This window comes from Mus pahari, chromosome 1 (assembly GCF_900095145.1).
Source record: "Mus pahari chromosome 1, PAHARI_EIJ_v1.1, whole genome shotgun sequence".
Classification (NCBI taxonomy): Eukaryota; Metazoa; Chordata; class Mammalia; order Rodentia; family Muridae; genus Mus; species Mus pahari.
In genome coordinates this window covers 27,047,960-27,066,160 of record NC_034590.1, presented here as the reverse complement: position 1 = coordinate 27,066,160, position 18,201 = coordinate 27,047,960, and the positions used below count along the sequence as shown (strand labels likewise).

The 18,201-nt window shown below is 39.1% G+C and overlaps 1 protein-coding gene across 2 annotated transcripts in view; it reads right to left on the bottom strand.

The window, feature by feature from the left end:
* Positions 1-14,007, bottom strand: part of Luzp2 (leucine zipper protein 2) — a 393,679-nt gene extending 379,672 nt beyond the window's left edge. Inside the window, exon 1 of one of the 2 annotated variants that reach the window (XM_021202224.1) lies at positions 13,228-14,007. In XM_021202224.1, the coding sequence (XP_021057883.1) occupies positions 13,228-13,289 (62 nt within the window). In that variant the 5' untranslated portion in view covers positions 13,290-14,007. The remainder of the gene's footprint in view (positions 1-13,227) is intronic. The other variant, XM_029545241.1, reaches the window with a different exon arrangement.
* Between the last annotated feature and the right edge of the window lie 4,194 nt (positions 14,008-18,201).

The following is an 18,201-nucleotide window of genomic DNA, read 5'->3' as shown; positions in this document are numbered from 1 at the left end:
TTTCCAAAAAGTCATCCACATTTAGAGTTTACCAGAGACTGAACCATTGCAGATGCACAGTGCTGAAATAACAGTCTCTAAAATTATGACCTAATAAACTTTTTTTTTTTTTTTTTTTTTTTTTTTTTATTGTGTTTTTTTTTTTTTTTGTTTTTTTTTTGCTTTTTAAGGTGTCTGGCTTTAGAAACTTTGTTATAGCAAGGTGGAAAAAAAAACCACACCATTCTTCTCATTCTATTATTCTATGGATGAGGACTCAGAGACAGCTCTTTTCTGTCTGCCTTTATGGTTTTATTCCCTGTATGCCTCTGCCAGTTTGTCATTTTTATTGACAGAACAAAAAGAAGAGAAACATCCTCTCTGTGTTCCATATCAGTGACACTGTACATGTCTGATGAGTGGGGCAGTGCTCACCACTCATCTTTAAAACATTCTGCTTCCATAAGACTATGCTATTCCCTAGCCATATGAGCTTGTTATTACAGGCTAGAGCCAAGGAATTCTGACTGTACTCGCCAAGGCACATTTCTAGCACACATCAAACACTCCCTCAGCTCAGACCATGCTTTTTTTTCCACTTAACATTCTGGTGGTAAGCTCTTATTTTTCCCAGTCCATCACCTTTGTATCCTTCTCTGGGATAAACACTGTCTATGTTCATTCTCTGAAAGGTCACAGAGACACAATGGCTACTGAGGTCCTGAAAGAAAAACTCACTTATTTCTGCCCAGAATTCAGTGTGCACTTGGTGGTGATGGAATTGACTGACTGATTTTCCATGGTGCAACCTATTTTGGCCTTTACTTGTTGCGTAAGACTTATGAGAGCCCAGAATTGTTTTAAAATTTCTCCTGCAATTAGAAACACAAAGCAGAGATGCATGCTTATGTATGCATGTAAATATTCATATATCTACCTTTATATCAACACAGGCATTAGACACTATATATAGTGTTTAATAACAAAATATTTAATTATTAAATAATTAACCAATATGTTTAAACAATTTATAATTATAATATTTAATTATAAAACATTAAACATAATACACACACACATACACACACACACAAACTTTGATTTATGATAAAATTGTCCTTTAACCTGAAAACAATTGTAATTTACGAAGGCCACTGAACATTACAACTGAACCTTAAGTAATCTTAGAAAAAAATGTCTTATTTAAATTGTTGAGAAACTGCAGAACACCCAAGCCAATAGTGAAAACTGTTGAATAGCACATGTAGTTTATAAAAAACTTGGCTGGAAACAGGAACACCAATTATGCTAGTACACACCATGAGTTTTTGTTAAAGGGTGATGCCTGTTTAATGCATACCAGCTTGGCTCTGGGGTGATAGAGATATCATGAGTATTGCCATTGTCTCAAGGACAATGTAAATGTATGTACACATTTGGTAAAAGAAGGGTGGATAACAGTAGAAATATCGCAACCCCATGGCAGCTATGGAACAGCTTGATTGCTCATTTTCCAACCATGAGGAACTAACTAGTGCTTCATTTTCTATATTTTTATTTGAAATGTATGAGAAAGAAATGGATCTTTACCTTATATAACACAACTACAGGTTGAGATTTACTAACAGCTTCCCAAAACTGTATTTTAGCCTATTAAGTAGGCAAGGTGTAGAGGCAGGTTCTGACCTCACTTCATGACCAAAGTCAGATTTACCAAACACACCAAGCACTGCATAGTGTATAGTCCAATTTAATACTGGAGATGAGAGACCTTTGTTTCATCTTAAAATATGAATCTAGAAAGTTACCGTGACAAAACCCAGCATGATTTGTGCACCATAAGCTTGTCTCTGCTTCTTTCAGTAAGATTCATCCCTGAATCAGTTTGGTCTCTTTATTCACAAACTGTCTACATCCGAAGCAACTTTGACGTCACAAAAGTGGAACTCAGAGCTGACATTTGTGCCACACAGCTGTCGCCATTGACAGTTCTCTCGTTTATAAGATGAGGTTATTACAAATTCCTGTATGAATGTGTGAATGTGTGCAATGTGAATATGTATGGCTATGCATGAAAAATTAAAATTAAAATATAAAAAAGTATGATATGCCCCTTTCACAAGATTCCCATTGCCCTTTAATTCTCTCATTAAAAAATACTTTGATGTAATGAATCTACTATACAGTGTATGTGGGGAAATTGGCTCAGTATTAAATTTTCATGAACATTACCCCTTAAGAAGGAAGGCAAACATGGGAAATGATCCACCTGGTAATGAAATTAATCTGATTAACACATCACAAATAATGCCCTCATTAAAGTAGAAATTGAATATGGTATATACACAGACACACACAGACACATAGACACACACACACATACATATACAGACACACACACACACACTTTACTTGTATATAATATATAGTTTATGATGTATTATTTTATGGGGGGCTGTTATTAGGGATATAACCCATGAATCTGATCACTCTGTACCACTAAGCAACATCTTCAAACATGGAACTATGTTTATTATATATGTTTATTGTATACACAGTACATAAGTCCATGTCAATAATTTGTATTTGAATCCAAACCTTATGAAAATCAACATTGTGAATAATGTGTTAAGTCTGTAATGGGTTAAGTCTAGCACAGAAGACTATAATGCTTTACTGTGCCATCTCCTGGTCAATAATAGAAGTGCAACTCCAGAGTTCTTAGGCTTCATCTTTATCTTGCAGCTGTATTGTTTGCTGAGATTAATATTACTGAATTGTTGTTTTGTACCAAATGGTCAGACTCAAATTCAGCTGAGCTATAGACAAATCTGCCACTCTCCACGTGTATAAAATGAAAGGTGAACTCTCCTACTAAATGGGAGGAACATTGAACCCTATGGGAACAAATATGGCCCTAAGTCTTGGCACTGGCACCTGTTCCTACCAATCTGCACACATTTCCCATCAGGCCCTTTGTTTCTGATTTATTTCCCATGAACCTAAATCATACACATTTTACGATAACCATTATTGTCTCGGCACCCCAACCTTGCTGCTTATGCTCATTAATTATGGGTTCACACTGAAGCTCTTTATTAATTTGTGACCTTAAATTTACTAACTTCTGTGATAGTTAACATCTTGATCTATAAAATAAGCACTCCATGGGGTACTGAAGAAGAATTAAATACAGGAACACTAGAGAAATTCAGAGGAAAATTATTACATGGCAAAACCAAAAAGTTGTTGTTTTAAGAATTTGTGCTTGACTCTTAGCACTGCACAATCACACCAGTAGGACTCAGGAAACTGGACACATGAAAATCACACCCCTGTTCAAGCCCCTTGGTTAACATTAGGGCAGCATCTGTACCTATAGAGGGGGACACTGCAATCATTGGCAGGTTTGTAAAACAGGCCACACATGAAAAGATATATGGCAATTTTCTCTGGCAAAAGAAATGGAGTTAAATACTTATTACGGGAAGGATCTCCTGCCACTTTTAATAGGCATGGTAGAAAACATTGCAAAACAAGGTCTATATCTGTTTCTTCCTTTATTAGTTATACTCTTCAGACATTTTAGTTTATTATTTCATTTTATGTTTGTGAGGAAAATTAAAAAAGAGCAGAACAATAGAATGATGCAAATTCAATGTAGAGTCAACGTTTAAAGGGGCTTAAGCACATGAGCACAGTGTCACTGTGATTTGAATTTACCATTAGCTCAAAGACTGGCTTTAAAAGTGATCAGTTTCAACCCTGTGTGTCTCAGCTTCCTTTCCTATAATATAGGGCAACATCAGGATCCACCCCAGAGATCAACTGTGAGCATTAACCTGGTTAAGCATAATCACTACATAAATTATATTATTATAATATTTTATTTCTGCACGAAAGGAGAGAATGAACACTGCAGATAAAAAGGACAATACGAAACAAAGGTTAAAAAGGATTTCACCTACTATTTAACTCAGCAAATTCCTGCAGAACAATAGATTTTCTCCACCATGAAAACCAGTTGTGACTATGACAGAATGAGATCGTGCTCAGTAGGGTAAAATCACAAGTGCCTGATATGAACTTCCAAGAAGACATAAGCACATGGTCCCCCTGCACGTGCGGGACTTGGGTATTGCTGCCTCCATACTGCCGATTGTGCTGATGCAGCTAGTCATGCCTGAGTTAGAGCTCACCATTTTCCATGCATCTCAGTGATTTACCTCACCCTTGCCCTTACTTTCTAGTGTGCCCCTTGAATCCATGTAAATCAGTTCACAGCATTTAACTTACCTAATCTTTTTTTTTTTTTTTTTCCTTTTGGTAGAACAGTTTATGAGCCACCGAAAATGCTTCATGCAACTGGACTGATAAATGCCTCTTGGTGTGAGATAACCTACTCACTAATTAAATACATTTATACACAATAAACAGTGTGACTTTTGCCACAGACTACCAAAGTCCCCTGATTTGAAAGGCAATTTCCCCTTTATTTAATGCCAATGAACTCAAAGAGTTCCAAGCTCTATGGTCTGTGATTTCTAGATTTTCATATTCACAGGAGGCTTCGCATTGAGATGGAAATCCACTGCCCTCTCCTCAGAGAACTGATCTGACACACTCAATACTGGAGCTTGGATCTGTCCCTTTCAGATTCACCCCAGGAGATGCTCATTCTCACACAGTGAAGAGTATATTTTGAGAAACATTCATCAGAGCACACGTATATTTTCTGACAAGGAAAGATGAAATTGCCTGGAAATTTTTAGATTTCTTCATTAGAAAAGCTTCATTTTGTCCTGTCTTCAAACTAACATATTTCTTTGACTTATTTTAAGAATATTTTAATGTCACACATCCTCCCATCTCATGAGAACATGTAGTTTCAGCATTCTCATTAGGAGTATACTTTTAAAGTGGATAGGTGTTTTGCTTGTATATATGATTGTGCATTGTGTGCATGCCTGGTCCCCTTGAGGCCAGATGAAAGTACTAGGTTCCCTGAGACTGGAGTTACAAAGGGCTGTGAGCTGCCATATGGGTATTGGGAATTGAGCCTAGGTCCTCTGGAAGATCGTCGAGTATTCTTAACTATTGAGTGGTCTCTCCGGCTTCCATTATTAGGTTATTAGGAAACTTTTATTTATTTATGTGTGTCTTTTGTGCAGATTTCATTCTGTAAGTAGCATCGCGACTTCATTGGTAGAATATCAGAACAACAGACTGAGGTCCAAATACTATCGATCTGGAAGAAGGTGGGCTAATTATTTAAATTCACTCATAGTCTAGATTACTCTAGGTATGCAGCTTGCATAATGTGAATATTGCTAATCCACGAGAGTTAAGTCACGGGAAGTAAGTACTTGGAACACCTCCAGAGGTTTGCTTGATCCTCAGTCGTGCTGCTTGGACCTGTAGCCCACAATTCTCAATTCTGTAAAGTAAACAGCTAAAATAAAGATCTGTGCAGAACATTAAAAAGCAAGGATTCAATATATTTCTATAACGTTCTGAACTATAGTGTCAGGAAAAGAGCAATTTCCCCCACTTTTCTTGTGAACTTACTTGTCAAATGAGCTCACATTTCTCTCTGTGGAAGAAAGAGAAAGAGCTAGACTCTCAATAATAACCGGCTCTTTCAACCATATCTGCCTTTTGCCAACATGTCACTTCAATTTTTCACACATCTTCTTGTTTCTTTTGTAATTCAGAAATTTTTTTCCCCATTTCCTACCCCATGCCAAAGGCTTAGTTACTGCAAAGATCTGCAATGAATGATCTCCAGCATACGATAAGTGGAACTTGTGTATTTCTACTGCAGAAAGACCACTGTTTGTGCACTTTTCTTTTGATTCAAACTTCTCTTTCCCATGCACATTGCATTATAGTAGCTCTCCTGTGCAAGACTTCTTGGAGCAGTTGATAAAACTCAGACAGGGCCTAGCCTCTAGGAAACGTCTTAGTAGAAACAGTCCAGGGTTCTCACTGTGTCTAGACTTGTCTATAGGTTTGCTTTTCCTCACAGATGTTGCATTCCCATGGGTCTGCCATTATCAGGTGAGCCTGAACAATGACCTCTCCTTAGAGCTATTGATGTGACATGATAAAATATACTTTTAATAAAACTTTATTTTTTTTATTTTAACTACATTGACAACAGAATTTGGAGGTTTTAGACCTAAACTGGATAACACTGCTTTCTTCTTCTTTGAGGATAACAATAGATATTTAAATTAGTATTTCCAAATGGGCCTGGTTAAGATGATAAAGAACTGGTTCCTGTACTGTACTCCAAATAGTTTTCTTCACAGATAAGGAAGAAATGTCCTCATAGGTTAAGGTAGGCTTGAACTTCAAAACTTCTTTCCCACTAAGATTGGCTTCCTTGTATATACTAGTGAGAAGGCTGTTATTAAAGATCACTTTCTAAACTGCAAGAACACTTTGGTAGACAAGCCTTGCTAAAACCTTCTAATCATGTAATAATGGTGGTTGTGTATTGTTGTACTTCTCTCAGCTGGACATTATGATTTGCATATATTATCATAATGAATCCTCTTGACAACTTTATGAAAGGGACATTGTTATTACCTTTCCATGGATCAGAGGAAGGTGGAGAAGACATGTTAATTGCCTTTCTAAATCCGCATGATTCTAAGGCTCTGATTTTATAATTTTAGAATTTAATTCCATGCAATAGGGCAAGCATTATGGTTCCTTTTACCATCAATTCCACCATTAATAAGTGAGTGCTTCTCGAACCTAGGAGGATGCCTTAAGTAAGATTATGAGCATTAGGAATTCTCACCCTCGCCTTGGCTGGAGAATGGTACAGTCCCCATAGGAGGCATGAAGAAAATCTTCATTAATCTTTACTGACATCTTACTTAGTTGGACTACAGAGGCCTGGTATGGCAGTATATCAAGCCCTTACATGATTTTCTAAGCAAGAGAAGTAGAACTGGGAAGAAGGTCAAGGTGGGAGACTGAGTGCCCATAATCTTTAGTCATTTGATTATCAACACTGATGAGAATCTTGAGTCCAATATTTTCTTTTTAGGACCTCTCTCATGTGTAGTCTGCCTAGCAGATATGTTTATTTCACATTCTTATCAAAGCCCTCCACCATTTCTTCCCCCTGAGCACAATATTAACATAAATTAGACTATAATTTTGTCATTTGGGCCATACTGGGTCAAGAATTTAGAAGTCAATTTGATAAATATATTTATTTTCAGTTTTAATAACTTGCCAAATGGCATGCTACTCATCTGAGATGTGCTAACCTGCACACCAGGTTTGTTACCTAAACAAACCTATCTTAGCATTTCCTGAGGGACATGGTATACCTACGTGCTATACACTGAAATACACTTAAACATGTTTTAATTAATCAGTTTTAATATCATTGCAATAGGCAACCCCTGAGGAATAGTTACTCACATTTCTAAGATGCACATTTGTATAAAGTAGTTTCAATAATTAGACTTTGATGTCATAAAAATATTGCTTTGCATTAGAGCATACAGGCCACCAATCACCACTTTAAGTGTATCTTTTCAGGGTTAATTGTGTGCAGCAGTGAAAATCATTAACAACTCTCCTTAAAGGCCTAAAGATGACCTTGGGTAGTTTGGGGCCAGCTCTCATTTCTAGAATTAACTGAGCACAGAGTGAGGAATAGGCTCTTCTTGCTGTAATTCCCTTTGCCTATAGCCTCTGTGATTCAAGATTGCATGTGGTTGCAGGCCTCCCTTGAATACTACTTTATATTTCACTGTAAGTAGGATCCTCCTAATGCACTGAAGGGGCAAGTTGTTCTCATGTTTCCTGATAAGAAAAGAGACTGTTATTGAGCAGACCGACATGATAGAGGAAATCCCTTTGGAAATTCTGGGGTTTGTTTTATTTTTCTCTCCTCAGCCTTAGAGAAATCTCACTCTAAGCCTCAATTTTCCTTCTTGTAGAGTGTAGAGCCTTGAACTAAACAGAGCCTTTATTTGCAGCTTGTCTCCCAACAGTAGACAAAGTACACTTGAAGGGATTAAAGCACTCGGAAGCAATGGGAAACAAGTCAGACACAATGGCAGTGCAGACCCCACCTCTGGTCTAATGACATCTCCCAGTGTTTTGAGTTCATTTGCAGAAGATGTTGACTATTTGGTTGCCCTTCAGTTTGTGTCTGAGAAGAGTCATTTACTGTCAATAATTCTCTGTCATTTTTACTTCTGGAACAAAGCTCATATGAGCTTTTGTGCACGTTTCCTCTCAGTCACAGGTTTAACATGATGTCTCCATTTTACTTCCTCTTGCTCAGGCATGACTTCTTATTCAATAGTGTACATGTGACGTGCGTGGCACATGTCATTGGAAACAAACCCAATGAGAGTTATAGGCTGGAAAAAAGGATACATTTTTCATGTCCATTTTTAAGCATAGCTATTCACACCTCAGGAATCACATATGCAGACTAAGAAGTGCACTGTGGCTCTAAAGCCACCTTGAGCACTGGTCATAGTAGGAACCCTACAGACATGGAATAACCCAGCTTCTTTTCCATTACTGTTTTTTAAAGTCTTTTCGATAATATAATCTATTTATTCATATTTCATTTATTGGCCAAATGACTCAGGTGCTGAGTGACTGATGGCACTCTCATTTTGTGTAAATAAAATCATCACAGAAAATATTAAAATAATGAATGTAAGTTCATATGTTTTCTGCTTATATGAACTTACAAGGGAAATATTTTTAAATACTTCCTGTTATTTGGATAACTTAAATAAATGAACCTTGTCTATTAAAATGACATTTAGGAAATCTTATAACAGTTATTCAGAAACAGTTACACATCTGACATCACAAATCATACATGAAGAAATGTCACTTAACACCACAGAAATCTCAGACATCTTTTGATTCCATGTTGGAAGGACAAGTATCAATTGCATGTAGTTTGCTTTGACACAATCACACATCCAATACATAAGCATTTGAACTGTTGCTGCCACTGGTCATAAATAAAATGAGATCTACAAAGATTCTCAAAAAGAAAAAATGACACTTTAAAGAGTGCTCTTAGAAACAGGTATATAGGGATGGAGCTGCAGCCTCAGGAGCAAATATATTCCCTTTCACAGACTGCTATCATGGATACTTCTCTAATCCATTTATATGATGATACAAGTCTTCGTGTGTGAAGCAGTTGAGTGGGAAACTCTTAGTGCCTCTCACCATTTCATCATAGAGAAAGTGAGACACCTTCTTACATCGAATGCACCCGGGGATCCATCCCATCATCAGCCACCAAACCCAGACACTATTGCACATGACAGCAAGATTCTGCTGAAGGGACCCTGATATAGTGGCCTCTTGTGAGGCTATGCCAGTCCCTGGCAAACACCGAAGTGGATGCTCACAGTCAGCTATTGGATGGAACACAGGGCCCCCAATGGAGGAGCTAGAGAAAGTTCCCAAGGAGCTGAAGGGGGTCTGCAACCCTATAGGTGGAACAACAATGTGAACTAACCAGAACCCCCAGAGCTCGAGTCTCTAGCTGCATATATAGCAGAAGATGGTCTAGTCAGCCATCATTGGGAAGAGAGGCCCCTTGGTTTTGCAAATTTTATATGCCCCAGTACAGAGGAATGCCAGGGCAAAGTAGTGGGAGTGGGTGGGTAGGGGAGCAGGGGCAGAGGGAGGGTATAGGGAATTTTCAGGATAGCATTTGAAATGTAAATAAAGAAAAGATCTAATTTATAAAAAAGTGTTTTGGGTTTTTTTTGTGTGTGTGTTCTTGAGTTTGTAGTTTCCATGTTCTCTTTTCCTTTCACCTACGCAACAGCTTCATCTTGAGTTTGGAATAAGGCACTGAAGAAATGACCTTGGACATTCACAGTGTAAAGTATCATCTGGAAATAGAGTCCTATGGAAGCATCTGGTACAGCTGCTGATCAAGGGTTCAGAGGAGGCATCACAGGTGATTCCTACTAGGAGGACAGTAACCAACCACCTACTCAAAGTTGTTGCTGATACAAAACCACCCGAAGTAGGTAGGCTCTCCCTCCTTCCTTCCCTGCTATGTGTTCCTCAACCTCAAGCCATTTGGAAGCTCACAATCCAAAGACACCGGGAGCATGGACACAGCATCAAAGAACTAGGGTTCAGCAGCTAAAGCACAAGCCTCCTCCAGCACCCCATGGTTCCTTGACAAGAAGAACTTCTAAAGAAATGTTCCTCCACCATTCATTCTCTCAGTCCCTATGCGTCCTCTTTCTGAACTCTACATATTGCCTTAGAATAGCAATTTAATCCTTCTGCAGAATGAAACTATTTGAAAAGTACAATCATTCTATTCCAAAGCTATTCAACCTTCTCATGCATTAGTGTTCTTTGACCACATGCATTTGTGTACAAGTTAAATGGATCTTTGTATTAGCTACATTTTCAAATCATTAGCTTGACTATACTTTTGAACTTCTATGTGCTTTCTAAACAGCAGAGACAATATGCCAAGAAATTAATGTCTTATATTTAACTCCATGGGGTTCACTAGGAAAATAGAAAAAAAGGGGGGGGGTTGGTTGTTAAAGGTGTACATTCAAGTTTCTCTCAGAACAAATGAAGTCAGTTTACATCAGGATTGTTGATACTGCTCATGCCTACAGGATCATGGGATGCCCATTTGATATTTATGTGATGACTAGTTGTACTAAAAAGGAGAGAGCCAGCAGAAGAGGCAGATGTCAATCCTTCCTATTTAAAAGGCAGAATTTCCTGAGAATTGCCACCCCTGTAGCTAGAACACTAATAAAAGCCATGTCTTCCTCCAACTACAGCATCTGTTTCAAAGCAGTTATTCTTTTACTTCAGGAGAGCGGTGAACACCAGGCTTCTTGCAGAAGAATTAAGCAGTTCTAAAGGAGATGTACACAGGAAAACACAAGACTGAGTGCTTGTATTGTACTTGCGCATCAAGAGGTTCAGCTTCACATTCCCCACACTGTAGGAGGAACTTTCAAGTCAACAAGTTGCAATTGTCATCCCATGTGTATCTAGTCACCACAGTGTGAGCATGTGAAATGCAATTGCCTCACAGAAAGAAGCACTAAGATCATCAGCTAACAGGAACCCAGTCACAGGTGGTATGACTGAGGCACAGCATGTTGCTCCACAGTACATCAGACCCATCCTGACTAATGCAACTGTCTTGACAGAGCTTTACTGTTTGGGTGTTAACCTTTGAGAGTGTCTTATGACAATGAGAACTGCTGAGTACTGGAAGGGGAATGGCCTTCTGTGAGATTTCTATGAAGTCCATTCTCTTCTATCAAGTGACATTCTGAGGGTATAACATTTATTTTCAATATATTCACTATCAGAAAGTAACCTGGGATCTAGTGCAATATATTGGCCCAAAACAACCATGTAAATGGATTGCAAAGTATAGAAATTCATTTTTCCAAGTCCATCTTGCTTTGTTTTTTTTTTTTTGTAAAACGAAAGTATCAATGCTGTAGAATGTCCCTATTTATTTTCAACTCAGAATAACTTAATATTTTATAGTAAACATGTTCATTTTCAGTATTAAAAGTATCTATAAAGATCAACACTTTCATAGATAGGGAAGTTGATTGCTCTTGCATTATAGAACTAACAAGCATTGGGTGGAGACGCTAGAGCATGCTTATTCAAATGACAATTGCTTTAAAATGTGAACGGACTATGGAAGCTCAAGAGTTTCAAACATCTTTTATACTACTGTAGGTTGGCTTCCCCTTGTTCCAACATTTACTGTCTAATTAGCATGTTGAGGGGCATCTACTTAAGTATATACTTTAAAGATGTCCTTTCTTCAAAGGAAAGCATAAGTAATTATTAATGCAGAAGATGAGAGCCAATGACAAGGACCCAAAGACAAACTTTATTAGGCTGTGGGTACTTAACACAGTATTCAACAGCTTATTGCTTAGGAAAGTCCCATTAATGCTGGGAAGCAATGTGGATTTGATTTGCAAACATAAGAATATAGACTGAAATGATAAGCAAGCTTTTAGAAGAACTAAAATTCAAGTTTGATTTCAGTCTGGTAAAGTCACTTGGGTTTTATGTTCAAGGAAAGCCCAAATTCATCAATATTTGGAGCTAAATATTGAACAGTTTCTTTATGAAAGTTAGGTTAGGCAGGCCTGTAAGAGACATGTACTAGAAAGGGATACAGGAAATTCATCATCTTAGTTTTAAGAACTAGCAAGCCTGCTTCGTTTCTTTTTCCTCTCTGAATCTTGTACACTTGTGTGTATTCCTCCTTTATTTTTTGTGAGTTATACAATCAGATACTGTCTCCATTCATGCAGATTTGAAAGAACCCCGACCCTGTGGGTTATTTTATCTCACAGAGGCCAAAGGAAAGGGGTTGCTGCCAGTCGGGTGCTCAAGGCATGCAGAAGAAATTCAGTCCCAGGCAATGAAACAGGCCACCCTTGTGCTGTGCTGGTGGGAGAAGAAAGCAAACCCATCACCAACTCTGAGACTGGATCCCCAGCAGTAGTCACAAAGCACTTCTCAGTCAGCGTGTTTGAAATCTCCACTAAAAATAGGTCCTCTGTACTGGGACTGAAATTCTCATCTGTGGCCAGTGATGGAGCACAGTGCCCGATTGTTCCCAACTAGGTTCTTTTCTGCTTCAGTACTGTCTTGTAACTTTAAATCTGAAAGCCTGCTCAAAACACAGCCAAAGTAAGTCACCTGCCACCAAGCCCACTCAAGACCTCAGTCAGGCCACCTTCACCGGAGGAGTTTGGGGACTACTGTACAAGTCTTAGCTTTCTCTGGCTCCCTGATCCTTTTTCACGGGGGGGGGGGGGGGACCTGAATTCCCTTGGAGGTAACATTACTAGGAGGGGTTTAATGTAAACAGGCACTCTGGGGGAAATTCCCTTCTCTCTCTACTTCCTCTATGTTGTCCTACTTCTGCTTGTTCACTGTTCCTGGTAACCGGGCTCCACGGGAGTTGGGGATGGGAAGGTTCCTTTTTCTTTGAAGGGAAGCTCTCTCGGTCCCTGAAAGGAGGCAACCCTGGTACTTTTTTCCCCCCATGATACTAAGGGAACTATAGAAGGTCTCTGCTCTATCCAAGGATTCTGAATCTTAATCACTCAGCTAGCATCTTGCTTAAAAGTGGGAGGTGCCTCTCCCCGGAGGAGCGCAGCCTCCTGGCTTGGGGCCTCATGCTCCTGGACTCACCTGGTGCTGAGGACGAGTGCAGGCAGCAGGGGCAGCAGGTAGTGTGCGGCGTTGAATTTCATGTCGCCGCCAGCTCGGGTACTCCTTCGCTGGACTCTGCTCTTTTGCTTCCTCCCGTCAGTTGCTGCTCAGTGTCCTGCTCTCTTTCCGAAGCCCGGAGCCCTCTCCCGAGACCCACAGAGACACGGATAGAGGCTTTGTAAAGACAAGGACCAGAGTGCGAGTATCTTCAGGAGTGATGTCACCCCGGAGCCCTGCCGGGATGGTCCAGCGCTGTGTTCAAGGCGCACAGGGCGGGTGTAGCCGCGGGAGGAGGAAAGGACCCGCGTCCAGGTCGCTGCCCTAGTAGGCAGCTGTACTTGGTCACTCCCGTGCGCACTGGAGCGGATCTCCTCTTCTCCGCTCCTACTGAAGACAGGAGGGGAGGGCGGTGGCAAGGACCAACCTCTTTCTCCAGTAATTGAGCTGGCGTCCTCCGCAGGGTGAGAGACAATTCGCTGGGAAGGACTCCAGACTCTTTGGGGTCCAGAGCAGGCGTCTCTCACCAGCTTGCTTTTGCAGAGATGTTGCTTGGAGAGTAAGCTTAAAATACTGCTCTGATTAGAGGCATAATGGCTTGCCTGCTGCAGATAGAGTGGAGCAGCAGCCCATGCAGACCAGAAGCCGGTTACCCAGATGAGGTTAGTGGTCTCTAGTGTAGAAGGGGACCAGAACCAACACAAAGTCCGCGGCTCTGGGTTCTGGTGCGTCAGGGTCTTCCCCTCTTTTGGCCATTGCGTCTGTCAGCTACTCAAGTGTGTGCAGCTGGCAGCCAGAGTTCAGACACCTTCAAGGGTCGTTTTCCTGAGGAAAAAAATCTTGAGCAAGAGTGCAGAGACATTGGTCATTAATTAAACAGTAGGGGTATTCTCTGTAGTTTGTAAATGTTGTATATCAAGTAACCAATGTTTAACAAGCCCTTTGTAGGAATTTTAATCAGAAAAGGGAAATACTACAACTTAAACGAAATCTACCATTTTGCAAAATCTTCTCAAGAAGAGAGGCTGACCATCTACAGAGACCAGAGATTTGAAACTCTGGGATCTTTACTTCATGGTGTGTGTGTGTGTGTGTGTGTGTGTGTGTATGTGTGTGTGTGTTAGAAGAAAGTGTGCATGAGAGTTCTTTCAATAATCACTGTAGTAAACTAAACATTACAGTTTTCCTACCACATATGTGATGAAAGCAAGGATCATCTGTAGCTGGACTGAACTTTTCTTTCCTAAACAAAGAACTAGTTATCCCCAGTCCTAAGGCGACCTTGCTGCTGCAATGAACTTCACACTTGATGTGGGTCTACATTAAAGAATCAAGCACATGGAAGACCTAGAGGATAAAGGTCAGCAGGCGCCATCCCAGCTGTTTAGTTGATGGTCCCTGTTCTGCCAAGGCAATTCATATAAGAAACATTTTAAATAAGAATCTGAGATAAACTCAGAATTGAAGACATATTTGTAGATATATAAAATGATGTATTTGTTACCAGACTCTAAAGGGGGGGGGGAATGCAGTGCATTCACCTTCTAAGTACTGTTTTGTTCCAGTTTGTTCCAGTTTTCTTCTTGATGAAGTTTAATTTAAGGACACCCTTACTGAAGAACTTTACTGTAAGAATCTCAAGCCATCAAAATAGGAGTATTAATGTTTTCAAGAATAACAATCATTTTTGGCAGTAGTAAAATCCACACGACAGACACAAACCAGCCCCTTTCTGCACTGTTTGTCTTGTGGAAGGAAAACAAAACAAAACAAGAAGCAATCAAGAAACAAAACAACAGCACTAGGAAAACCTAGACCCTGGAATTCAAGATCTCCATGGAGTCTTGTTTTGTTCTGCTATGTAGCCCAGATAAACCTCAAATATACAGCAATCCTCCTGTCTCAGCTGCTGGGGTGCTGTTCTGCTTGTTTTTAAAGATGATAAAATAAGTTGCATACTAATAAGGGCATGCCACTTTGTAATAATAACAAAAATGTGTATAACAGGAAATAACACTCATTTGAAGGATGCATTTTTACTCATATAGAAAGTTTGGATTAGGTATTTTAACGTCATCACCACATGAACCCAGTGTGGTCATCTCCACTCTTTTCCATTTCTGTAGTCGTCTGACTCAGAGTGGTCAAGCATCTGACATGAGTCACTTGGTAATTTTTACAAATGAGCAGCTGTTGAAACTCTTTTGACATCACTCCACAATTTAAACTTTCTTGAGGGAAAAACACATTGGGATGCTATCATGTAAGTCTCCCACATAGGTTTTATTTCTTTATTAATAGACATGCAACATGAAACAATAATGGAAAAACTTCAGGTGATCCACTGAGGAAGTGAAGAGTTACTGATGCCTACACTGGGCCCTCAGGGTCTGCTGTACTCTGCATAGGACACCTATAAAGGTCCTTTGAAGGGTTGGAGCATCAGGGAGCACTGGGCTAAAGGAGGTCATGTGTGGAATTGGGGAAACTCTTGCAAGATTAGAAGTCTAAGAGTCTAAATTCAAATACAGATATTTCTTAACAGATGCCATGCTTCTTGGGAAATCCTAGGAGTGTGAGCCTCCTATTTCTATAATATGATGCTCACTATTCAGAAGGACAATTCAGCTCTAAAGTTGATTCTCTGTTTCCGAGAACCAGTGTGATTTCTGAAGATGCAGCGGGGAGAGTAGCTTCACAGGACCAACTTCCATTAGGAAAAGTGTTCATAACACCCATCTACGCCCAGTGAAGAACATCAAGAAATTGCATGTGGTTAAAATGATTTTTCTACAAAGTCCTGAAACCTGGAGCTAATGAGGATGCTGTTGTGAAAAGCTTCACTGAGATATAATTCTGATAGAAATTTTACCACTCTAAAGTGTATAATTCAGAGTTTTAAATATTTTAACTACAGAATAGAAATCAGAAACCATTATAAAACTCTAGAATACTTTTTACCAGCCACAAAATCAACCACAAATACCCACTAGAATTCACTCACCACCATTCTCCTTATCTCTCTTCCCATCTTTGTTAAGTCTCATTCTTATATTGTTTCTATAACTTCACAGAACTCTTTTTTCTTTTTATTAGATATTTTTTTCATTTACATTTTCAAATGCTATACCCAAAGCCCCCTGTACCCTCCCCCCGCCCTGCTCCCCAACCCACCCACTCCCACTTCCTGGCCCTGGCATTCCCCTGTACTGGGGCATATGATATTCACTTCACAGAACTCTTAACAGCTCAGATTGTCTAGCACGGTTAAGTCTTATGTGATTTGTCTTGTTCACACTTAAGTTTCAAGTTTCATTCATCCATGGCATGACTTGCACCGATACTTCATTGCTTTCTGTTGCTGAAGAATGCTCTGCTGAATGGACATAGCACATTTGGTTTGTTAATTCAAAAGTGACAGTTAGCCTTTTAAAACATTATCAATCGTTCTGCCAAAACAAGCATACAAGATTTTATTTATAAACAGATTTTGTATTATACTGGATAGATAGTGGGTAATCTGCCAATCTTATGTTTAATGTTCTGAGAAATTGTCAATTGTCAAACCTCTTTCTAAAATACTAAAAATAGTTCATGAAGATGCCAATTTATCTAACCCCTTTTTGTTATTATAGTAGTGTGCCATATTAGCTTATGGTAACATAATTGCCTAGAGTAATAATCATGTTGCATAGTAAACATCTTTCCATAGGTTTAATGGTCATGTGTACACATTCTTTAGAGATATACTTATTTATAATTTGGCCCATAGGTTTACTTGAATATCATTTTGAGTTTTAAGAGTTCTTTGAATTCAATCTCTCTGGGGACAAATGATTCTCCAATATTCCCAATGAATAGTTGATTTTGTATCTTCTAGAAAGTTTCATTTGGAACACAGAGGGAAGTTCATTATGTGGCATTTTCCCATTTTTATTTTCTTTGTCATATAGCCAAGCATGACCTTGAACTCCTGACCTGCCTCTACCTCTCAACTTCTGTGACTATAGATGTTTGTATTCCTGCTTCACTAGGCTTTTACTTTCTGTTACTTATGTCAGTTTTTTCTTCACAAAATAAGTTATATATGTGCTTTTTCTGAATATTATGCTGTTTCAGTCTCTGAAGAGCAGGCTTATCTAGATGTGGTGTCATAGGCCTTTAATTACAGCTCAAGAGGCTGAGGGAGAGGGATAATACATTTGAGAGTGAGGTAGAAAATTTAGCTGGACTTGTCTCTGAACAAGGTACAGATGGGTAGACGTACACCTTGGTTATAAAGTACTGACCTGACATATGTAAGGCTTTGTGTTTCAGTCCTACCCCATACCTTACCTCTAATCCATTTAGAATACATTTTTACAGCTTCATAGGAGCAGTCAGGTATATTTCATGGTACAAGATTATCAGTGGTCTACCCACCATTTGTTGTAAAGGTTATTCAGTTTCCAGTCTCACTACTGTGTTGTTTCTAGTTTCTCACACTAATAACTTTATTTTCTCTTAGTCTTGGATGGGATGCTATGTCTCCATTTTGTAAACTCTAACAGATCCTTGCATTTCAGTTTTAAGCTCATTGTTTAAAATCCTATCATTCTGTTCATGTGTTGGACATGTTGTCTTTACGGGTTTTATTCTGTACAATATGGCTATAGATAGGAACCATATCTTCAGCACGAAGTACTTCATTGACCTTGTAAACTTAGTTTCTGGCATACCCTGAGATATGTTAATCATATGGAAAATATTTATGATATTTCCTCGGTCTCCCACATTTTCAACCAGAGAGTCAAGCCTTCCTTCTGCCTCTGTTTCTTGTGCAAGCAATCACCTAGTTATTCAGGTTTTATACATATTCATTTATCTATCTATCTATCTATCTATCTATCTATCTATCTATCTATCATCTATCTATCTATCTATCTATCATCTATCTATCTATCTATCTATCTATCT